The sequence below is a fragment of the Copidosoma floridanum genome, unplaced genomic scaffold, assembly GCF_036245765.1.
Source record: "Copidosoma floridanum isolate Cflo_tuat_1 unplaced genomic scaffold, Cflo_Japanese_pri ptg000034l, whole genome shotgun sequence".
NCBI lineage: Eukaryota > Metazoa > Arthropoda > Insecta > Hymenoptera > Encyrtidae > Copidosoma > Copidosoma floridanum.
Window position 1 is genome coordinate 7720295 of NW_028321911.1, and position 26780 is coordinate 7747074.

A 26780-nucleotide genomic window follows, 5' to 3' on the forward strand; every position below is an offset into this window, starting at 1 on the left:
AATGGTACGATCACTTTACTATTGAATTTTGAATGTTTGCGATGTTCTTAAAACATCTGTATTCTTGTAAATATTTACAAAATATTTAATTATTTATTTAAATGATTTTTGTATAATAGGAACCAAATAAAGTGTTGAAAAGGCCGTACTTTTTTTTTTTTCAAGCCAAAGGTTAGTCTAGTATATATATACATAGCCCCCATCTCGGCTTCACCCGAGAATCACTAAATGGAGCACAGTAGTGTGTTGACATGTAATGTTAAACATTTTGAGTGAAAAATTTTACATCTATTTTTGACACTTCTCAGAACAAAAATCTTCTTATTAAAAACATATTTGTTTCGAATCCATAAAGTGTATTTGATCAAGAAAAAAGATGTTAAACGTGAAAAAATTATAATTATGCTGAAAAGTACCGTGCATTCCTTAATACATGAAATAATCGTTGCACCTAAAAGGCCATTGATTTGCAGCTTTTCCCTTATTATTTATAATTAGGGCTATTTTTTAAACCTGCAAAGATTCAAAACTCACAAAAAAAATTTAATTAAAAAAAAATTGTTTTTTTTTATCTCACAAATTAATTATTTGTCAGACCCTCACCTATTTTTCAGACTCACTTATTTTGGTGATCTAAGGTGGAGAGATTGGTTCGTGATGCTTTTTCATTAGAGGTTGTCCCGTTGGCTCTAGTTTATTTTTTCTTTATAGCTATTAGGTTCTCCCAGCGCAGACTTTGGAGAGAATTGGTGATTCCTAGTTTCCCAGCCTTGCGACAAACAACTCCACTCGTGACGTCTGCCAGTGAATGACTGACTTGGTTTCATAGCGGCCGGTTTTACGTACTCTTTTAGTCGACGAATTGCTTTCAGAAATGGTAGTAGAAATATATAAGTTGGCAAAGTAGTTTGAATCAAGGTAGCTCTTAAAAGAACAGATGAGATTGATGGTTAAGTGGGGAACGTTAATATTTAAAGTGGCCCTGAAAAGGGCCAGTGGTGAAAATTTCTAGCTATTCCTTATCATTATTCTTGATGATGGAGAGCTAGTTGCAGAGAGCAGGACTCTCATTTTCGAAGTCTCTGTGTAAAGAGACCGTGACAGAGGGAGGTACACCGATAACCAAAGAACATCTCGTCTTTGGGACGTTCTCTGGATAACCAACTGCTTATATTTAGTCGGAAAAGTGAGCCTGGAGAATACTTTCTCTGTAGGTACACCCTCGAGATGACCACTAAGAAGGAAGCCCTTGTGGTTGCCCGTATTCTTTAGGGATGTCTTCCCTGGCTTGCATTCAAAATAGAAAATTCTCTGACGACACCAGGCTAGATGGTTGAACAGCCACATAGCTCTGAAGTGTTGGAGCACGTTGTACTCTAGCTAGACGCATCTTCTAGTATTGCGCTGGAGATGTTGACGTTGACGTTCTAAAGGCCTATTTTTCCGTGGTACTCGGTTATCTTAGGGATCCGGGATAATAACTGATTTATTTCGCTAGCCTATAAAAAAAAGTGTCATCGGTAGCCAGGATGCCCGCTGCACGACTAACACCTTTATGCTTGGTGTACTGCCGTTGAACGACTTCGACAATCGATAACTCGATAAGGCACTTTTTAACCACTTTCACTATCTTTGAGTGTGGATGCCTTTAATTTTACCTCAAGGCCACGTAACGAATCCTATTGAATTAAAGCGTGAAGCTACCTTATTTTAGCAAAACTTCGAGCTCGTTTTTCAAGAAAAAAACTATGCGAAAACCATCTCAGAATCATCATGAATCAGTATGCAAAATTTCAGCAAAATCAGCTCAGTAGTTTTCGTGGTTAGCGATTACATAGGTCTTAGCAACTTTGCTTTATGTATTAGTTAGATATATATGTATCTTAGAAGTTTCTACAGTAGTGCTTAAGTTAACTTTTTTGTTTGTAAAATATTTAAAAATATTCAGATTTTTGTTAAGCAAAAAGTCGTTACATCCAAAAAAATGGTTTTATGAAAAATGTATTATCATTGTAAAGATTTGCATGATTTTGAAATTAAACTTTAAGATTTGTTTTTTTTTATACATTTAAACATGTTAATTTATTTACCACGAACAAATTTCCCATCATCATTGGATAGTATGCCTGTGTATTATGATAACCTGAGCTTGAAACATTGTGTATCTATTATATATATAGATGTTCTCATTTGTTCCTTTTTTCTGGTGGTAGTGTAATTCGCTTGTACGAGTATCAGCAGTCTATATATATGTGTATAGTTCTCGCGTATATTAGTACGTGTTACTTTCGTCTTCAATTGATTTACCTTCCGATACTCAGATTACTTTTTTATTAATAAAAATTGAATAATTGTGAAGTAAGTTTTAATGCTGTAATCAGTAAATCCATAGAAAAGTACAGTTACAAATCGGCTAGCTTCATTGTAGTGTATAACCTACAAATTTTCAGGATTTTCAATTTGGCAAGCTAGATTTTCCTTGCTTTACATACTATTGAGGTATTTACTATTTAGATACTTTTATTTTTAACATCTTTTTTGTTAACCTCTTAAAAGTAAAAAATGAAAAGTATAAATTTTCCTAACAAAGTATTTATAAATATTAATTATAAATGTCTACATTCTAGGGACAAAAACGAAAAAATTAAAGCCGTAGTATACTTTTTTTCCAAAACAACAGTTTTCTGTTCTAAAACATCGATTTTCCCTTGAATTATCTTGGTTTTTTCATCTAACATCACGATCATCATTATGATTATTATTAGTATTATTATTATTATTACTGTTATTATTATTATAATTAGTATCATTGTGATTGCTGGCATAAACAGTTATTGATTAAACAGTTGTTTTGGTGTTGATTTTTCCTTGGAATTATCTCTGAAATTCTGGCATTTTGCAATTTATAATTAACAAGATACAATTCTTATTGCATTGTATATCTTTGCCATAGTTTGATTTTAAGTTTTGTTTCTTTTTGTCTTCTAATCTCTCTTGTGAAAAATTTTATCCTTTTATGTGAAATGTAGCTTAAAAGGTATGGAGTACCGGTTAATTATCTTTGATTTCATACAGCTCTTTATACTTTGATGTAAAATTCAGCTTAAAATATATTAAGTATGGGTGAATCGTCTTTGCTCTTTATATTGTTTATTAAATAAAAACTTACATAAATCATTATGTATATTGGTCAACGTTGAAGAATTTCATACTTTTTCGTTGAGTTTTGTGTTCTTATCAATTTTAAGCTTATTAACTTGAAATTAAACTGTACCAAATAGAATTCAATAAATAATTATGGAAACTGAAAATATTTTATGTATTGATTTACATCAAATTTAAAGTTTTTAGGAAACTAATGCATATAGCGCTACACATCAGATTTCATTTTGCAGTAAAAAAATAGTTTTCATATTTTTTATTTGTAATCTTACATTATAGTAAAGTTATTATTTCTTACATAAATAAAAAAGTAACAGAAATTTCCAAATACCTTTTTACTTAATAAATGAATAATTATACATGAATATGTATTTAATACGTATAGTAATAGTATAATATTTTTCTATGTTTAATAGTCATACGTTTATAATTTTCAGACTGCCTTTTTAAACCGTGCATGTTGGTAATAAATATGACATAAAAATGACATAAAAGTTATTTCTAAAGCCTGTAAATGACATTCAAAATACATTTATATTATTTAGGTAATTCAATTTAATATGTCTATTTTTATTAAAAAAAAAAAAAAACGTGTAGAGGACAAAAAGCAATAAATAGTTTCAATGCAACCTTGAATATGATTTTTTCTTTGAAGTTTTTAAGCTGGTTAACAATTATTTCCTAATTGAATATTAATTTCATTTTTTTTGGACGAAAAAGTATCTTCAAAAATTTGTTAGTATACTTTGTACGCAACAATTTTTTTAAAGAAATTTTTTAGGAACAATAGATATCGTAATAACCTCAAAATTGTTTTTATATTTCTGAACATGATTTTTATAATGTATCGACAAAGATATATTTTACAGCGAGATAAAATACAACTTGTACATATTAAAAAAACTTTTTTTTATTAGTTCAACCTAACCTAAAATTCGAGAAAACCTTTCTTTTCAATGTTTTTCACGTATTTGTGAATGATTTTTTATTTAATAAATGACCTAATAGTATTATTAGATTTTAATCCAGTAGCATCGGAACGGACGTTTTCGAGCTTCAAGGTCCAACCGTTTAAGGTTGAAAAATACAGTAATTATTTAAACGTTTCTATAACTCTGTGGTTAAATAAAATTGCGTTCCAAACAAATTTTTTTTTTAACTTTGCAAATGTTTTTCTCGATATGTTTTAAAAAAGGATTTAGTAATTTTAAAGATTTTCTCAGTCGAATCGGATGAACTTTAACCAACAATACGAAAAATCTTTTTTTTACGTTTTTTTGGAATATTGATTGATAAATATTGATTGATAAAGATATTGTTATCGTATTACATGGAAATATTAGAGTATATGTGAAATACATCGTTGCAAACATATGTACAATATCATACAATTTTTTTTTCTTCGTTAATCAAAATATTCTACTGATTTTAATAATTAATACTAAATATGAAAACAATGAATTATCCTTCTAATATATTGAATTAGTTTGAAATGCACTTTTTTCAGGTGCCTTTATCTGATTTTTCGTAATATTATATTAAGTTAATATTAAATATGCATGTGAATATATGAACGAAATAAATACATTATAACTATTTTGTTTAATAGAAATTGTTATCAAATTAACTTTAATAATTATAATTACAATCCTCACAACCACCATAACCACAACAATAACCACAACCCTTAACGCAACCATAACCACAACAATAGTCATAACTACAACCTTACTGAAATAAACCGAATTACCCAGTACATGAATTATTCAATAACATGAGAATAAACTGCAACTGATTTTAACGATGCCTATAACAATAACTTCCAAAACAACCGTATTTCAGAACATTCAACTGTTTCTTGGTAAGTATGAGCCGTGTAGCAAAAAATAGTCAGTCGCAAGACGAATGAAATATTGTAATACCAAACAGACGCACACGGCACGCTGAATTTATGCGTCAACAACGACAAAATGCTCGTCAAGTTCAAAATGATGGTAATTGTGGCAGACAATCACATCAAGCGCCCATTACACAAGATAACCTAGGGCCAGTGGACAACTTTTGTTCATATTATATAGCAAAATATTTCAGTAGTGAACATGTTTCAAGTGAAGAATAATTTTTTAGTGATTGTTGTGGTCATGGCTCAGTAACAATAAACCTATTACCTGAATTTTCTAACAATCTGACATCATTATTTAAAGGCAACACCCACAATCAAATATATTTTTTAAACGTACTCGGCTTTATAACAATTTCTTTTTTTGGCATCTTCTAATACTAATTTAATTGATTTTGGCTTATTTTGTTGTAAAATACAAGATTGAAGGTATTATCAAATTAACACTGCTTTGTACTCTTCTAAAGATAAATATTTATCTTACGGTCAACTTTTTATCACCAACCAAGAAGAAGTAATTAATTACCGTATTCAACAAAATTCTGTTATAGATTATGAACTTATATCTACGTTAAACAGATTTTTTGCTAAGTCTTATGAAATAATGCATAAAGAAATTAAAACACAACAACTGTTAGATAACAGTAAACGTTGGCCCAAATTACAATTCTTGTTCACATAATAACCAGGTCAAGATGTAGGTGAATACGATTTTCAAAGAGTTAATGAAGTTGCTGCTATTTTTTCAGCAGCACTTGATGGTAAATTCCTGACTCCTATACGTAACTGTTCGAAATAAAAATACTAAGGATTTAAAATATTTTAGTTACATGGATCCTTATGTTCAATCTTGAATTTATCCTTTATGTTACCCTCACGGTATACAAGGATGGTATCAAAATATCATGTGTAACAATGACTCGCATCAAAGTGTCACTCAAATGGCATATATTAGATACCGCATGACTATGAGACCTCAAGAATTTAATCCTTTTATTATGGGGCGTAAATTATATCTACAATAGTTAGATAATAATTATGGTGGAGTAGAAAAAGATAAAATACAACTTATTAAAGATAATCAACATGAAATTAAAGCAGATACGTACAAAGGTTCACATGATTACTTTTAAATTTCCACATACGATATAAGTGGCCATGTTGGTAAAACTGTAATACTTCCCTTCATAATTGTTAGTTCTCCTCGATATATGCAACAATGTTATCAAGACGCCATGGCAATCGTGAATAAAAAAGGAGAACTTGATATTTTTTTAACTATGAAATGCAATCCTAATTGGTGTGAAATCAAAGATCATTTATAACCTGGACAACAGTTATCAGAGAGACCAGACTTAGTAGCACGCATTTTTCACTCAAAAAAGGATCGTTTACTTGACCACATTATAAAAAAGAATATTTCAAAAAAGTTGCTGCTTATGTATATGTTATTGAATTTCAAAAGCAAGAACTGCCTCATATGTATTCATTAATTACATTAGAACATGGCTTTAATATTATTACATCAGAAATTATAGATGAATTTATTTCTGCAGGAATTCCTGATGAAAGAACAAATTCTAATTTGCATAAAATCGTGATGAAAAATATGATTCATGGATCGAGTGCTTATTGGTTTATGAAAGACAGTAAGTGATCGAAAAAATTTTCTAAATAGTTTTATTCAAAAACAATTTTCGATGAAAATGGTTATCCTCACGATCGTCGTCGAGATACCGGTAAAACTTTCGAGCGTCCTGGTGGTTATACAGTTAATAATTAGTGGGTTGTCTCATACTGCCCGACATTATTAGAAATATTTAATTGTCATATTAATGTAGAAGCAAATGCAAATATATATATATATATATATTTATTTATTTATAAAGGATAAGATGCTGCCACAGTTACAATAATAGGAGCACAAGAAGGTAGTACAATTGATCACGATGAAGTCCGAAATTTTATTGAAACTCAATATGTTGGTCCAGTAGAAGCACTTACCAAATAAACAGCTTCTCATAGTTCCAGAAAATGCTGAAGATCAAACTGTATTAGATACTTTAAATAATTTTAGTAGTATGCTTCTCAATTATTTTAAATTGAATATGGAAAACTAAAATGCAAGACAACTTTTCTATGCTGAAATCCCAACTTTTTTTTTCTTGTAAAAAAAAGAAATGTGGTAATGTTACTGTAAATTCCTGTAAACGAAAGAAAACAACGTTTTAATTGTATTGGTCGTATGTTTTCAGCCCAAATTAAACTAAATTATTTCATTTAAGGTTGCTGTTATAACATGTTAAAGGTGCTACAAGTTCTACAGATTTAAAAACAGTTGATGGTGTCTTACAACCTTTTTTTACAGTAGCATGCTCAGCTTCAGGGGTTATTGAGGACGATGATGAGTGGTTTAAGTCAATCAATGAAGCTACAGTATGGATGATGCCACAAAGACTTCGACTTTTGTTTGTCCGTATGTTAATACATTATCAACCAATTTGTCCTGAAGAATTATAGAAAATATTTAGAGATGCTATGTCAGAAGATTTTTCACGAACGTATGATAAAGAAATCACTCATCAATTAGCTTAATCTCATAAAAACAATTTGTTAAATATTAAAGATCAAAACTAAAGTGATTATCCTTCTTTGAAAGAAACGGTAGTTTATACAGCAAAAATTAATAATACTATACAACAAGATTACAAAAAAGCCGAGATCAATATGATGAATTAAATATTGGACAATATAGTAGTAAACAATATTATTAAGTGTAGAACAATTAAATAATAATAGACACAGTTTTAGAAGTTTTAAGAGAAGAAAGTCACGAGTCAAACTGCTTTTTATTGACGGTCCAGGAGGATCTCAAAAAAAATTTATACATAAAACTATTCATAATGCTTTTACTTCTGAAAATAATAAGTATGTTCGATGGCTTTTATTGGTACTGCGGTAACTTTACTTCCAAATGGTAAAACAGTCTATAAAACATTCGGCTTATCAGTTCCAATGTTTCATGATTCTTCATTAAACATCAAAATGTAATCAAAAGAAGGTTTGTTTTCGAAAGAAGTCCAGGTATTTATTTGGGATAAGGCACCAATGGCACCAAGGTATGATTTAGAAATAGTTCATAGAACATTGAGAGATACAATGAATAACGACTTACTATTGTGAGGCAAAGTTAAGGATTTAGGTGGAGATTTTAGGCAGCTTCTTTCAATCAAAGTTCATGAAACTCATAACGAAATATTAAACTTATTTATTAAGTACAGCAATTTATGAAAACATTTTTTAAAATTCAAATTGACACTAATTATTAAAGTATCATCACAAGAAGTGAATTCATTAAATGTCTACTAGATGTAAGTGATGGTACCATCAACAACCAAAATGATACTATCAACCTTCCAGATAAGCTCATACTCAAAAGCAATGAATGCATCGTAAATCACGTTTTTGGTAAGCTAATGAAATAAAACAGATCAGAAGAAATTAGTAAATACGCTATACTCTCTGCAAGAAATGTTGATGTCAATGACGTCAATGAACAAGCTATTAATTTGTTAGATCAGACTAGAGAGCATGTATACACTGGGATTGACAGTACCGATGGTTGTGATAATGGTGAATTTAGTTCTCGCACCCTTTTACCAGAAAACCTTAATTCTCTGAACCCTTCAAACTTACCTTCTTACAAGTTACGTTCAAGAAAATACAGCATTATTATGCTAATAAGGAATATAAGTAGTACTGAGGGCGTATGCAATATAACACGATTACAAGTCATTGATTTTTTTTACTATTTTTAAAAATGTATAATTTTAACTGGTGATTAACGTAATAATATTTTAATTTTAAATCGCGTTTCTCTTAAGTGTGAAAACGAATATCCATTCTCTTTAAAAAGAAGGCAATTTTCTGTTAAGGTAGCTTCTGTAATGACTATTTATAAATTGCAAGGATAAACATTTGACAGAATAGGTATAAATATTCGTAGAGACGTGTTTAATCATGATCAGCTGTACGTAGCTATGTCTATAGTACGATTTTGAGATACTTTAAACGTTTTTTTAGGACATTGGTGAGAAGACACTACCATTAAAAATTATGTTTTCAAAGAATTATACATATGAATGAAATTTTACTGTTGTATATACAAATATTAACTCTACGCTTTCCGTTAGTGATTCTTCAAATAATACAATCGTAAAATTAAATGGAATGGTACATTACGCCACTAGAGCACAATGTACAAACATGAGCATCCGAAGGGCGCGCTTGTTGTAGGGCGGCTATGGTGTCCGAGTCACGTATAATGTTTTTCTTACCAAGGGCGCAAAGTGCAATTTTGCACTCATAGGCACACGCTGCGTCCAGTAAATCACTTTGGATCCTAGGGCAGAAAAGCACATTGGGCCCAGAAGGCTCAAAAAACTTTTCTGCCCGTGGGCCCAAAGTGATTACGAGGGCACAAAGTGTGACCCGAGGGCTTTTTGCCCATGGTAATAAATAGTAGTTTTCGTCAGATAAGTGCCGTCGTCTCCAGGACTATTTTGCAGCCCAAGGCATCTACAAAGTAGGGCCTGAGGGACGTAAGGTAGCCATGGAGCGATGGTGCTTATTTGGCGAATCCTTTTTTTTCTACCGAAGGCACACGCGACCCTCAAAAACGCCCAAGGTTGGAGTAATATATTTATTTATTGTTAAGTATTACGTACGTGCTACCTACACTTTAAATTAAAGTCAATTAATATTTACTATAGTGCTTTGAAAATATGCAGTATATCAAATAATTTTAGCAAGCGAGGTAAAGGTATAGCTAAGACATTATTAAGTAAAATAAATTTCATATTAGGCAAACTTAAAAAATCAGTTTAACTTTTGCAACGCGTTTATAAGTTTATTTGCATCTTTTGAAAAATATATGAGGATATATCTGTAAACAATTGTGCATAGTAAATGGATCTGTAAATTACATTGCTGCACAATAACTTATAATACACTACAAATTTATATAACGAAAAATAACATATACTTTTCAATTTTTTTAAAATGTAACTTTAAAGTTCATTACATTATGGATATTTTTGTCTTAAGCCTATACGTCCGAAATAAAATATCGCTTGCGTAGTACACGTGATTAAGATCTAGTGCTATAAAATTCCGAGTTGTCAAAAATCCTGATGTTAAAGCTGCCGTAGTACAGTGTGTCATTCAAACCTTCAAAGAGCGTATGAACAGATATTTTACATACAAAAATACGTACCGTTACGTAGACGTTTTACAACATTTAATGAGTGGTTACAATAATACCCCTCACTCTACAACTAAGCTAGCACCAATCAGTAATAAAGTGTAACAATATCTAATGCACATATAGCACGACAAAATTTAGCCGATTCGAGAGAGCCTCGAACAAAACAACGTTACAGTCAAAGTATTAAGATAAATATAAAGTAGGTGATTATGTACGCATAAGCCGGAATAAAAATGTCTTTGAAAAAGGTGCAGTAAAAACCTGGAGTGAAGACATATTTGAAACTACTCGAATTTCGAAAAGACAAAGTTCAAATGTGTATAAGATCAATGATTCGGATGGTGAAAAAATTGAGGGGTTTTTTACTTTTAAAAACTTAACCCTGTTCATAAAGAGCGCGTCAGCGAGTAGAAGCATAAAACTACCAAGATCTTGAAAACTAGAGGAAAAAAAAAAACAAAAATTTTTTGGTTAGGTAGAATACCCTGAAAAATTGAACTGGTGGACATATTCAAGAGATTTAAAAAACAATGCGACATAACGAGTTCACGGTAACTCTACCTAGTAATAGTAGCATGCAATTTTTCCCAAACAACACTACAACAAATTTTGGGAGTAAAATGGGCGGTAAATGGGAGGTTAGAATTTCTAAAATTCACGTACCATTCATCATTTTACATCTTCGACGAGAAGAGGTAGTGATAAACGAACCGAGTAAAGAAAATGAGTGGTAAATTCAGCACGGTATCTTTGACTCTGTACATAGTTTACGCGAGGAAATAAACAGCAAACGGTTGAAATATTATCATAAGGATTAAAAATGTCAGCAGCTAGTTTGTGATCATCGAGGTGGATTTGTATTTATTGGTTTTCTAATAACAGAATCAGGACGTACAAGAACATGTGAAAAAACTTTTGCCATATCGACTACAGTAAAACGTGTTATTGAGTTTGAGGAGGGGTTGACAGGAATTGAACGTGCCCGTGCCGAAATAAGAGGAAATGACAGGCTATTGTTGCATGGTAAACAACCAGCAAGCTTGTCAAGAGTGGTACGTGATCAACTTTTTATCTATTCTAATATGTGTAAGTATAAACCAAGTATTGCTGGTGATACATTTGCTTCCTTGCTGAAGATAGTAAATTCAGCCACTCAAAAAATTTATTTCGGAAGCACAATTATCAAGAGGCATACTCCGACAGCCTACAACCCCCTCCTTAATAGTAGGTTTCATCCGATCGATACAGATATAAGTGATCAATTTGGTAAACCAATATCATTTTTGCAGGGTCGTATAGACAGAGAGGGCATAAATTAGGCGCTTTTTTCACTGGATTATTTCAGAGTGCTATGCCTTACATAGTTAGAGGTACTTGTGCCGTTAGAAAAGAAGCTTTACAAGCGGGAGTGAATATAATTGACGATATTGGAGAGAGAAATATACCATTAAAAGATGCATATAAGAATTAGATGAACGAATTTGATAAAAATTCAGAACGCAAAGCTACAAAAAAAACTGTGAAGCTGATAGAAGGATCAGGGTATATTACTTTACCATATAAAAAAAGCACAGTCTCAGCATAGAAGCGGTGGTGTAAGCGTCTCGTTAAAAAGTGCAAAAAAAAAAATTTTTTAAATGCTATTTTTGGACAACTTCCGAAAAGAATCATTTTAGGTTTTGTTGACAATAAGGCCTTCAATGGATATCGAAAGATGAATCCTTTCAACTTTCAAAATTATTCTATAAATTTTTTTTGTCGTTCTACGCAAACCTATGTACGTGAAAGCATTTCGTACGTTATTTTCAGGTATTGGGATCTACTACATGAGTAAGGGAAATAGTGTTCACTGAAAAGACTATCCAGTATGTGTAATGTTTATTTACATTTTATCGTACGCCCGATCTCTCGTCACATTCTGCAGGTCATTGAAATTTACTAAAGATCGGTATAGTACGAATAAAAGTATGCTTCAAGACGGCTCTCATAAAAACTATAAATTGCGTTTTATATGCTGAATTGGACAACATATTGGAAATAGACTCAAATCGTCAAGTAGTTGTGAATTTTAACAAATAAAAATTCACATATCTTTTATCATGGACTCGTTAAAGCTACGTAGAGCTCTTTGCAATATACATGCAGCAACAACTGGAATATTCCTTGTAGATCAGTGACAAAAAATAAAATAAAAAAATAAAAAATAAAAAAATTTTATCTACCAAGTAATGTCAGTAATCATTAGAATTTCCCAATGGTGGAAAAAAAAAATTGCTGTTACGATCCAAGCAATATTGAAACTACGCAGGACACCTCACGCCTTTTTCTGCGCACTGCTCATTATTTACAAATTACAGACTCCGGGACACGCTTCCAGAGCCAGCAATATAAGATACGTTAATGCAACCGCCTGAAAAAAACTTTTTCTAACCATGGCCCTAAGCTGTAACTGCCGCTTTGCATCCTCGGGTCTCATTTTCAGCCCTTGAAATTGATTTGGGCCCACGGGCAAAAAAGTTTTTTGTGCAAAGTTATTTTCTGCCCTTGGGCCGAAAGTGATTTACCGGGCGCAAAGTGTGCCCACAGGCACCCTCGGTAAGTATAACATTATACGTGACTTGGACACTAACATACAACAACCATGCCCTTCGGGCACTTATGTTTGTACTTTCTGCTCTAGTGACGTAATGTACCATTTCCAACCTTGGCATTTTTGAGGGTCAGGTGTGCCCTCGGTAGGAAAAATAGGTTTCACCACATAAGTGCCATCGCTCCGTGGCTATCTTACGTCCCTCGGTCCCTGCTTCGCAGGTCCTTGGGGCCGCAAAATGGCCTTAGAGACGATGGCACTTATCTGACAAAAACTACCAATTCGTTACTTTTTATGTTAACTATTTTATACATCGAAATTTACGAAGAAAAAGTACATTTGGGGACCAAAAGTGAGAAAAACGTTATCGTGAATTAAATTGTCCTGATAAAACAGAAGAACTTTTAAATTGGCTTATTGGCTTTGTTTGTTCCTAGTAAACCCAAATAGGCTAGCTGGATACCGAGAACTCTTAACCTAGAAAGAGCTACCGCAAAAAGAACGCAGCAGCGCAAAAATCGAGCTTTTCTAAAAATCACACATCTTCTCGTAGCACTGCAGCTTGATTCAAATTAAAGTTACGCCATTGGCTTAAGGAACAACCTTAAGAAAATAAAACACCTTTGATTTAAGCCCTAGTTGAGTCAAAAATCTTATACTGAGCGCCAGTAATGAAAGTTTTTATTTGATATTGAAAATTAGTAACCGTCTATAAAATCAATGATATTTCATCAATACTTTATATTGCTCGTAAGTTTTGATCCAAACGTTATATTTAATCCAACTAAGGTTAAAGTTTAGACTCTGCTTTTAATTAATGTCCAAAATAATTTCTCAAATCAACTCTCAGCTGAGTGAGTGTTAAACACTGTGATGGCATGATCACTAAACTCTCGAATTAGGTAAGATAACTTATTATTTAGTACTCCATAGTGTCTGAAAATAGCTATAATTTAAGCTTTTATTCTGTCAAAAATACTTACGAGAAGGAAAGATACAAAGCTTTAAAGTGAATACTTCCAAATGAGGTAAAATCAGATTTTCTGCGAAAACGCCGTTTTGTCGTATCAATTTGAAATGCTTATGACTTTACTTCTGGTAAAATCTTTTAATATTTGCAGAGCTTTCATAAAGTTCATTTGCTCTTTTTATTTTTCATAGAAAAGACACTCTTTACATTTTTTATCGCATGAATTGTGACAACACAAGTACAATGATAAAATTTGTAGCTTAACTCTTGAAACTTCTCTTCTACTCGATTTTGAAAATAATACAAAAGTTTTAAAAAAGCTTAAATTTAAAGTTAAGTTCAGTCCAAAGAACTTAAAAGAAACTAAGTCAGAAGGATTTCAAATCCATACGAAAAAGCGGCGTTTTTGCAGAAAATGTGATTTTACGTCATTTTGAAATATTGACCTTAATGATTCGTACCTTTTCTTCTCATAAGTATTTTTGACTAAATCTGAGCTTACATTTAAGCTCTTTTTAAGCACTGCAGAGTATCAAATGACTAAATATCTTACCTAATTTGGGAGTTGTGTTATAAGGAAAATAGTAGTACCATGTTTTTTATTTAAAGTCGTGCCATCACGGTTTTTAACAACCACTCGGCTTACTGTTTATTTGAGATATTATTTTGGACAGGAATTAAAAGCACTTTTACACAGTCTGAATTTGATCCTTAAATGGGTTAAACATAATGTTTAGATCAAAACTAACGAGCAATGTAACGTATTGATGAAAAATCATTGATTTTATATTTATGAGCTCAAACTAAAAGTATTTTTGTGCGCTGTAGGTTGCTTCTTAAGTTGATGGCATAACTTAATTTCGAATCGAGCTACAGTGCCTGGATGAGATGTGTGATTTTTAGAAAAATTTGATCTTAGCGCTGCTAACTTCCCTCAATAAATACAAGTTAAATGCTGCAATTTTACCTCGATTGAGTTGAAATAAGACATCCAAATACTAATGAAATATCAATCTCTTTTTTTGCGTGGGCAAGAACATAAGCACTCTGTCAGTATAATAATTGTGCCTAAAAAATAGCAAGATATAACAGCGAGGAGAAAAATAATTAACGACACCTGAGCAAAGTGCAAACAAGATTTATGAATGACTGTTTTTTAAAAATTCATATTCATCAATTTCATAAGCGTTTTCTTATAATCACAGATAGCTCTCATTGAATCAAAGTACGGATATCGATTTTTAAAGAATTTCCATACACTGTTGCATGCTTTAGTCGTCTGTCTTATCATAAGAACCCATGTGCAAGGAACGACATGAAGTAAATTATTACAGGTTCTCATTGCAGTATTAATACCTAATCAATTATAATAAACGTAATCAACGAAAAGTAAATAACCACTTTTGGAGTACCAAAAATAAAAAAAACATTTTCATGAATCAAATTGCCTCGAAAAAACTAAAAAAGCTCCAAATAGGCTCATTCTCTTTGTTTTATCCTGGTAAACCCAAATAGGCCAGCTGGATGCTTTTAATAAAAAATTTTAACCTGGAAGGAGCTACAGTAAAGAAAACGCAGCAGCGCTAAGACCAAATTTTTCTAAAAATCACACATCTCATCCAGGCACTGTAGCTCGATTCGAAATTAAGTTATGCCATCAACTTAAGAAGCAACCTACAGCGCACAAGAATACTTTTAGTTTGAGCTCATAAATATAAAATCAATGATTTTTCATCAATACTTTACATTGCTCGTTAGTTTTGATCTAAACATTATGTTTAACCCATTTAAGGATCAAATTCAGACTGTGTAAAAGTGCTTTTAATTCCTGTCCAAAATAATATCTCAAATAAACAGTAAGCCGAGTGGTTGTTAAAAACCGTGATGGCACGACTTTAAATAAAAAACATGGTACTACTATTTTCCTTATAACACAACTCCCAAATTAGGTAAGATATTTAGTCATTTAATACTATGCAGTGCTTAAAAAGAGCTTAAATGTAAGCTCAGATTTAGTCAAAAATACTTATGAGAAGAAAAGGTACGAATCATTAAGGTCAATATTTCAAAATGACGTAAAATCACATTTTCTGCAAAAACGCCGCTTTTTCGTATGGATTTAAAATCCTTCTGACTTAGTTTCTTTTAAGTTCTTTGGACTGAACTAAACTTTAAATTAGTATGTTTAATTTATCTGGTTACTTGGATATACACACCCTTGTCAATTGACAAAGATTCAAAGTTAGCAGTGATAACAGTTACTTTCCACCTGCGATCAGTAACAAAACCACAGCCATTCGTTGAATTGTCAAAGTGACTGGTCGGTAAAGCAAACGGTGTCTTTAAATAAGTTCGAAGACCTATACAAAAACAAAATTGTACTGATAAACTGTTGTTCAAATTAAAAATTTAATTAAAAAACTTACGTATCAATCCAGTTGCTCGATTAATATTTTCATAAGTTACTTCTTTTGCTTCCTACGATCCATAGCTGTTTTGATTATATAATCTAAGAAAAGTCATTGTTGTGTTACAATAGATTATTTATTTTAATTTTTTTGCGCTGCATGCATGAAAGTTTGTTTCACACTCTTGCAATGAGCACCATCAATATGTAGAATCTAAAAAAAATAATAATGTATATGATGAGACAGGTAATCCGCTTTCCATTGCTGTTATTGAGCACGAATATCTTTAGTAGATATTTTCTAAGAGTTCTAACTTCCTTCGGAACAGTCGTTTCATCGATATATCCAATGACTTTCTTGTAATACAGTAATACAGTTAAAAAAAATCTACAAAATTTAAATATCAAAAACATATGTATTCAAATAAAAAAGTAAGTACACGTACACTGACTGGTCGTTGTCGTCATTATTATTAACTTTAAAATAGAACAAAATAATTTTTTTTCGACCACGAGCGTTTTTGAGTGTTAGGTGTGCCCTCGGTAGGAAACATAGGATTTGCCACATAAGTGCCATCGCTCTGCGGCCACCTTATGTCCCTCAGGTCCTGCTTCGCAAGTCCCTCGGGCTGCAAAATAGCCCCAGAGACGATGGCACTTACCCGACGAAAACTACTATTTTAAAAAAAGTTTTGAAATTAAGTAAATAATAGAAATAATTTTTTTTTTCAATAAGATTTATAAAACTGTTTAAAGCTTGATAACTCGAAAATTAAGCATTGTATAACTGAAAAATATAAGAGTTAATTGCTAATGATAAAAAAACGTCAAAGACAAACTAATAGATTTTAACAAACTGACTTATTTAGGCACAGTTAATGTACAGGAAACACACACACATTACTTTCATGTCTAACATTATCATACATTTCTCTAAGGACAAAAGAAATTCAAGTACCTTCTTTTGATTGAAAATCTAAAAAATGACGTCCAGCCAATCCTCAAGTCTTTGAATGAGATTGAAAAGAAGCATCTTTCACTCGTGATGATGGTGATCATTTGGTAGCTAGATCGGTAAAAAATACATTGCACTTACACTTTGCGAATATGTACGTTTCTACGACCATAATACATATAAAATTTAACTCAGAGTGTGAAAATCTGCATAATTTTTGCATTATTATTGTATTGTTTCAGAACTTAAACATCTATAAATAACAAACAAAATAAAATATATATAATAAAATATTCGAATAAATGTTAATAACTCACCCTTTTGATAAGTAATCAAAACATTATTTTTTTTATGTCACCTTCAATTGTATTCTGAATGTTTTTTAAATGTCTCATTAACGGCTTACTATTTTTCTAAATATTACAAAAATTATTAAATTGTTAAGTTAAACAACTAAGTGATGATTAATAAAAATCAAAAAACCTTTTCACTTTTCGTTCAAGAGGCACATTTGCATTGAAAAAAACTGTTATTTTAACCCACAATTTCTCTTTATCATCAATGTCAGACACAGTTTTACCAGAATTGAAAACAACACTATCTTTTCTCAACTGATTAACTGACATTTCTTTTTCTATTCGATAAAATTAAAAATTAGCCAACATTAACGTTGTTAGTTGAAGATAAGGTTACTATTCTACGTGCATCATCTATAGTTGTAATCACTACCAAATTCATATTACTTCTTATGTCCAGGGAAAACGCGAGGATGTTGTTAGTTACCCACTTTAAGTACACGTGTAGAAACAAACGTCTTTTAGGCAATAACTTTTTATTTTACAATTTTTAAGAAGATTTCCTTCAGATTCATTGCCAATAATAAACTTAATATTAAAATTCTCCTAATTTTCTTGAAATTTTCTTTTTAAATCGCAAATAATCTCTAGGAAATACTTTAAAAAATGTAAAGATCATCTCAAGATTTTCTTGAGGATTTCGAAAATTTTTTTAAAGTTTTCAAAGACATCTTAAGATTACCTTCAGATTATTTTAAAAATTTTCAAAAAAATCTTGGATCACTTTAAGATTTTCTTCAAATTTTCTTCAGATTTTTTTGGTAGGTAAACAAAATTTCTTAAGAATGTTTTCAAAGACAACTCATCAACAATGATAGTTGCCTTGGGAACAAGCGTCGGGCCAAACGTCAACCGGGCAAAATGTGTACGACTCCACTAGGTCATAAGGAAGTGCCTGATTAATATTTTGCTAATAAATTAATAAGAGTGCAGACAAGTAATCGCACTGGGTCGTTGGGGATTGCCCACTTAGGATCTCGTTTTTGTGATACATAAGCAAAAGTGGAAACAAGTAAGCAAATTGGATTTTTGGGAAGTGGTTACTTCAGATTTTGTTTATTTTAAAAATAAAAATATGTACAGACAAGTAACCAGTTTTGAGTAATTAAGGGATGTCTGCTGGAAATATTGCTTACTTTCTAAATGAGCAAAAGTGCAAGCAAGTGAGCACACTGGAGCAGGGGGAATTATCTGCTTAAGACTTTGTTTATATTACGAATAAACAATAATGTGGACAGGTTATCGCACTGAATCATTGGAGGATGACCGTTTGGTATTTTGCTTATTTATTAAATTTAAAAGTGCGGACAAGCAAGTGCACTGGGACATTAGGAGTAAGTCATCTTAGATTTTGTTTATTTCACGAATCAACAAAGATGTAGACGAGTAAGCGCACTGGGTCACTAGGGATTAACTGTCTGGGATTTCGCTTACTTATTATTGAAAAAAAAGGGCAGACAAGTAAGCGCACTAGTTAATTGGTGATTGGCTGCTCGAAATTTTCCTTACTCAACAAATAATCAGAAGTATAAACAAGTAAGCCTACTCATTTACTGAAAATTAACTGCTTTACATTTGGTTAAGGTAATAACTTTTGAAAAATGCGCACAAATAAGTGCACTGGATTATCAAAGATTGGATTGTAGAGATTTTGCTTATTTAATAAATTTTAAAAAATGGACAAAAAAGTGCACTGAGTCATGAGAGATTGGTTGCCTTAAATTTCGTTGATCTTATAAACATACATAAATTTAATAAATAAAGAGAAGTGTTAACGAGTAGATGCAAAAAAGCATTCTCAATTGGCCACTAGGAATTTTGTTCATTTATAAATACACGAAAGTGTGGGGAAAAAAGCAACAAGTCATTAAGGCTTTGGACTCAAGATTTTGCTCACTTAATAACGATAATAAGCGATTAATAAATTATTTTAGTTTTATAATAATTTAATAACAGTGTATTTAAATAAGCACACTGGATATTTGAGATTGTTTGCAGGAGATTTTGTTGACCTAATAAATTAGCAAGTGCACACAACTAAGCAAATTGGTTACTTGTGGCCAAGCTGCTTGGAATTTTGTTTATGTATAAGAAAAAAACAAAAGTGCAAGAAAGTAAGTTCACTAGGTCACTAAAAATAAGCCACTTAATGGTTCGTTTATTAAAGAAATAAAAGAATGTAGTCAAGCAAGCACAAAAGGTCATTAAGGCTTAACCAATCGAAATTTCGCTTACTTAATGAATAAACAAAAGTGCGAAAAAGTGAGAGTACTGGTATATTAAGGATTATCCACTTAAGAATTTTCTCACTCAATAAATAAATAAAAGAGCAAACAAGTAGGCGCACTAATTTACTGGAGATTGGCTGCTCAAAATTTGGTTCATTCAATTATGGAAAAAAATGCAGACAAATAAGTGGACTAGGTTATTAGGAATTAACTGCTTGGAATTTTGTTTATTTCATACGTTAACAAAAGTCCAGAAGAGTCAGCTTACTGGATAATAATTAGATATAACCCGGTGGGGATTTTGTTTACTCAATAAATAAAAAACAAGCAAGTAAGTGCAGTTTGTCATTCAGAATTTGTTGCTTTAGATTTTTCTTAAATTACAAAAAAAAGACAGGGCACTGGATGATTAGTAATTAACTATTTACTAATTAAATAAACAAAAATGTGAATAAGTCATTGGATCACTGGAGATTGCCCACTTAAGATTTTGCTTACTAAATGAATAAAACAAAGGGCTGACAAGTAAGCGCACTGGGTTGTAGGGGATCGGCCTCCTTGGATTTTGTTTATTTTATAAGTCCACAAATGTGCGGACGAGTTAGCGCACTAGGCCGTTAGAGATTAATCGCATGAAGTATTGCTTACTAAGTTTAAGAAAAAAAAACAGACAAGTAAGCGCACTTGGTCATTGAAAATTGATTTTTTTTAATTTACTTTATTTAACAATTAAAAAAACTTGTGGACAAATAAAGGCACTGGGTCATAAGAAACTGCCCACTTGTGATTCTGTCTATTTAATGAATAAATAAACGTGCGAAGAAGTCAGCTTACTTAGTTATTTGGGGTTAACCGCACAGGATTTTTGTAACATCTTACTACTTTTTAAAGCAAAGTCGCTGAAAACGTTCTAATCGCTAACCACGAAAACTACTGAACAGATATTGCTGAAATTTCGCATACTGATTCTTGACACTTCCTAGATGGTTTTAGTATAGTTTTTATCTTAAGAATTTTAATAACAATAGCGATGAATAAGCTTAAAAATTTTAAAAAATACACCAGCTTTTCACTTTAGCTCAGTAGGATCCACTAGGTGGCGTCGACATAAAATCGAAGGTACCTGCAACAGAATTAAGTAAGGGGTTATAATAGGTTGGAGCGTCTCCAAAATTTTCTGCAGTCGTCTACCGGCAGTTCATCGAGCTGCATCGAGAATGTAGATGATAGTCATGCAGCTGGGTATCCCGGTTCCCAACGGCACTCTTCTCCAATGGGCAATTAACCTAGGTCTATTTTTACCCTGAACCTTCAGGATCGACGAGTGCCACCAATAAATATTATTCTAACCGATAACGTCTCCAACGGTATACCAGGAGACGTGTCTAGCCAGAGCACAACCCGCTCCAACACTTTAGAATTATGTGGCCATTCCAACATCCAGCCTGGTGCCGTCAGAGAATTTTTCACTGCAAATGTAAGCCAGGGAAGATAGCCCTGAGAAGCACAGGCAGCCACAGCGGCTTCCTCTTCAGTGGTCATCCTAACGGTATAACGTTGTTTACTTTAAAAATACAAAAAGTGTGGACAAGTAAGTGCACTGTATTTCTGGAGATTTTCCGCTCAAGAGTTTGTTTACTTAATAAATAAATGAAAATACGGACAAGTAAGTGCTTCAGATAATTGGGAATATGCTATTTGGAATTTTGTTTGTACTATAAATAAACAAAAGTTGAGGCAACCAAGCGCCCTGGGTTATTGGGAATTAACTACTTGGGATAACGTTTATTTAATCGATTAACAAATGTGGTGACAAGTAAGTAAATGGCTCAGTCAGCGTATAATATTTTTAACGAAATGGCTTAAAAGACGTTTTTTTCGCTTTTCCAGTTAGTCAGTTTACATTTAACTTCAGAATATTAATACCATAGCTCAGTTGGCTATGATAACAGAACAGTATAAAATTTGAATTCTGCTTATAATTATACATTCTTCTTTGACTTCTTGTAGATTTTCTGTGCCCTTAAACACTATATTTTGCATTTTTGCTGCACGTTTATAATATAAATGATTACTTACACTAATACAAAATTCCAATAAATACAATAGCCTGAGTCAGATGATCCACGAATAACATTCTAATAAAACAGTGAAGACTGTACTAAAAAAGACTTTATTTAATAAATCTTTGTGTGTATCTCAAATAATGCCTATTGAAAGGTTTGTTAAATTTTTGTGAGCACAACGTTTTTGACACAAGGCTATAGTTCGAAGGATACAAATATTTTTAAGAGTGAATCAAATGAACACTCAACTAACACTTATACCTGACACTTTGTATCGAGTTTCAAAGTATACCATGAGTGTGTTAAGTATTAAAAATAATTATGGGCCGCTCCATCTAATTTGTCTGGGATAGAGTCTTGTGACTATGTCATATTTCACAAACTCTTACTAACGTGGTGAAACCAATCGTGTGGTTTTTTTATAATAGGTTAATAAGATAAATTATTCAAAGTGTAAATCAGTCCCTTAGTGACAGTGTTCACTGTCACTTATAAACTGTCACTGAACCTTATTGTGTTAAGCAAATGGTGCCAACAAAAGTATGGTGAAAGCTGAGCTTAAAGGGCGCCAGGGAAACTTGGTCCTGATTTATAAATGTATTCGTGTATCCGTGTAAGCGTCTTATATAATACATACTATTCATCGATAACGTGAATCGTCAAATTCCTCGATAGTATCGCCCTACACACAATTTTACACACATACACAGATACACTAATACGTCCATAAATCAGGACTCAATGGCCCTGGCGCCCTCTAGATTTAGCTTTCATTACACATTTCTCATTATAATCTAACAGAATACCTCTCCAAAATACAAAAAAAATTTCTGGTTATTAGAACTGATTCTATACTATGTCATATAGACATTATATTATTGCTTTGAGATATTTTTAAGAAGTAAGTAAGAACTAAATAGGTAAAGTTATGTAATTTTACTGCAAAAAGTTTATTTAGAAACCATGGTTTACTTTAGCCACGTGATTCATAGGAAAATATAAGAAAAAACTCTGAAAGATAACATGAAGGTTTCATTAGGTTTTTGGTCCGATGTTCGTAAAATAAGCTAAAATCAACCTACTGATGATGTGCGCATGTTATTAGGTTTAGTATAAAGAAGTCCTATTATAAATGTAAGACAATGAGCACAAGTTAAAATTGTTAAAAACTTGTAAAAATAACGATCTTAGGTTATTTATAATAATGGCTTGTTCATAAAATTAGGAAGCGGTATGTGTCGTAAGCCATAAAGAAACTTCATTTTGAGAATAGGTTTTGTTTGTAATGTACATTGTGCACATACTTGTATGTACAATTTTAGACTGTGTATTATCTATATTAACAAACTTGGTGATTTCAATTTTTTTTTTTCGAATTCTTATAAACACTTTCCAAGAAATTTTAATTTTTCAATGTATTTTCTTCAACTATTGAATTGAAATATGTACATTAAATCACGATTGTAGAAGACAACCACACCGATATTTAATTATTTCTGAGAGCTAAGTAAAGTACTTGATTGCACTCCCACGTTTTATGATTCATTTATTAATACTCGTACCATTTTAAATAGTTGAATCAAGTAGGAATAAATTTGTTATTTTACTTTTGCACTTTGTTACGATAGAAATAAGAATTTTTCTTGTTTAGAAAAAGTATCCAATTCTCACATTACACTCGCCATAAAAAAAATTTCCAGAATTGTGAATCTTCTGAGATATATAATTATTAAAATAAATTCTTTGTAATACAGCGTTCATTTATGGATGACTTTATATTACATTTCATTAGAATGTTATCATTTGCAATAGAATTTATAAATGTATTATTAAAAAAACGCTTGCTGCAAAATTTTTATTGTTCGAAAAAGTAATTTTATTTTTTATGCAGCGCTGTGTAACAAGGATCTACTATACGACAGATATTTATAATTCTGAAATATTTTTTAGTAAAGATAACAAAAATAAAAACGGTAACAATACATTAATAAATCAATAAAAATAACACTAAAAGAGAATTTTTATATGTTGCAGCTGACAAAGGAGCCAAGCTATTATTCTACGTACCGTTAAGCTTGCTGATTTGCATGAATCTGGTATTAGTTGTACTGATAGCATTAGAAATCATACAATTCCAGCGAAAGATAGAACTGCGCCAATTCGCTAGTAATATCCAGTCAGTGCACAAAGAGCGTTGGTTAAAGCACATTGTCTTCTTATGCCTTGGTCTATTTTGTCTTATGGGCATCAACTGGATGATTGAGCTTGCATCGTGGTGGGTAGGTAGCAGTTGGCATGCTTGTTCAGCGTTTGATATTATCAATGCGCTCCAGGGCATTGTCGTCTTTGGACTTTTTGTGATACGATCACCACTTCGAACAATAATCTGGTACAATCTTGTACGCAGATTTGAGGATCAACGGGCATTTCAAGATTCAGATGAACCTTAGAACACGACTATTAATGTCTTAGGGTCATGAATCTTACAGACACATTAGCAAATAAGTTTACTAGCTAACTTTACAGCCACAATCACCTTTGTTACCGTGAACTAATACAGTGGAGAATTTTTGATTTACCTATCCAAAATCTATTTGACCGCCTTTTATGAAAAATAACAGCTTAGACTTATATTTCATACTTTTATCACTTATGATAGGATGAATGTTCAATGGTACAGAATAATAAGTGTCTATCATAAAATTAAAAAAAAATAATTGTCATTTATCAGGGAAATCATCAGTTTATCTTTAAACATCATATTCGTTCAACTGTGTCATTTTTCTCACTTTTTCTTAGCTCCTTCTGATTTAATACAGTTGAACTTAAGTTTTTCCTGTAATTCATGTCCTTCTTGCCTACTTCTTAAATCCTTTCACTTCCTTTTTATTTTACAGGTACTACTAGGTATATGCTCACATGTTTTTTCTAAATATATTACCTATAAAATACATTATCTAATCGCAAAAAAGCTTTCCATTAATGAATCAAAAAAATTTTTTTTAGACATTTATGACATTTATGATTTTTCTAACAGATTTTTGCCAAATTTTTTTGCATATTATACATCAAAATTGTTTTGTAATGTCGTCTTATTTCATGTGTTTAGTAAAACAGTTTTCTTCGAAATAACAAATATGTGTTTTATATATGCAATAATTTTAAATATTTCCCATCTTGCACATACAACTTTTGCCTCGACTTTTGCCTCTCTTGAAGCTTATACCTTAACAGTATTATAGAATAATAAGTTCTCTTCCTTTAAATCTGGTACAGAAAACAAAGTAAAAGCGACTGCTCTCAACGTTTTGAAGGGAAATAACATAAAAAAATTTATATCAGATGTCAAGCAAAGTGATACTCAGTACAATCTTTGTCTTTCAAATTTTATCTCAAGGCAAATAATTTAACAATGAGTTCATTGATATAAAGTCTAGAATTAAAAATAAGTGTTTGATTAATTTATTGGATTACAAAACGTTACTCTGAAAGGTTGGCAATAAACATGGCAATATGTAAGAAAATTATATTTAAATATGAATACTAATACACTCACGCGCACTTAAACTTATCCACATTTAAATATTCCGTAGTTCTTTTAGTGTATTCGACAACAGCTTTTTCTATCACTCCTATCCACAAAATATAGAACAATTATAAAACAATTGGATTGATATTTCCTTAATTATGTATAAGTTAAATTATTTTACTTCCCCCACGTCCTGCCTTGTATAACTTGCCATGGTCATCTGCAATTACTTTGGTTATTAAATTATATAAGTTCAGGTAAAGTTCTCTCAACAGCTAAGGTGACTTAGAGAGTCACAAAGAAAAGCCGTAGTCCTCCGAAAGTGGTTGTAACATCTCGGCTTTATACAGACGAATCGTACTACAAAAACAACTGTATTACATTCATACAATATGTGAAAATTTATGCACACAAGCTCGTGTGGCAAGTGAAACTTGTGCATTACGTTACATACATATACATATACCTTGAGTGACAACCCCCAATAAATAGATTTTAACTTTAAGTATAAAACTTTTTTCTAAAGTTACTACTTTTACTGTGTTGCTTACTATTATTTTATTATTTTAATTATGGTTTTTGTAAAATAAATTTGAAAAAACTCTATAACAACATTTTCGTTTATTTTTTCATTTTATTTTTTGATATAAAACTTTATCACTTTATATTTACTTAATTATTCTAAAAATATTTTTTTACTATTCTTCATTATCTAGAAACAAACTTTTCTTCTTGATTGAGTTTTAAAAGTTTTAAAAATTATGATAACTTTATCAATAAATTTCATAAAAGGATCCTTTTTAAAAAAGTTTGAAAAGTAATAGTTCTCTAATATACTTACTTTTTTATCTACGTAAACTTAATGTCTTTTTAGTGAATCATTTCACAAAAATTTACTTCTACATTCTGAATATATTTTTAAGTTTTGAGAAGTGTGCATAAATATGTCACAAAATCGATATGTTTGTCTCTTAAACATTTTAGAACCTAAGAGACATAAGGTTTTAGAGAAATTTAGACATATAATTTGTCTAAATGTCTCTAAAACCATATGTCTCTTACAAAGACTAACGGAGCTCAGATTTTTCCATGTTCATTAAAATAGGAAAGTCTTAGCTCCGTTAGTCTTAGTTACATTAAAAAAAATTCATTTCTGTGTTTTCTTTCATGAATCTTTAACCGCAGTATTAATATATGATAACGCTAAAGAAATTGCATTTCATAAAGACATGTTTAATTCAATGTATCTTCAGTTACATGGTGTCCAAAAAAATACTTTCAAAGTTATATGCATGCAAACTAACAGAATTTTTTTAAATAATTGTACTGGAAGATTGGAAAAAACCATTTT

The 26780-nt window shown here is 31.4% G+C and overlaps 1 protein-coding gene across 1 annotated transcript in view; it reads left to right on the top strand.

Moving 5' to 3' along the window:
• LOC106641746 (G protein-coupled receptor Mth2) overlaps positions 1-24467 on the top strand; it is a 486490-nt gene extending 462023 nt beyond the window's left edge. The window contains exon 5 of the mRNA XM_089597612.1: positions 23935-24467. Coding sequence (XP_089453738.1) covers positions 23935-24350 — 416 coding nt within the window. The 3' untranslated portion in view covers positions 24351-24467. The remainder of the gene's footprint in view (positions 1-23934) is intronic.
• The last annotated feature ends 2313 nt before the right edge of the window (positions 24468-26780 follow it).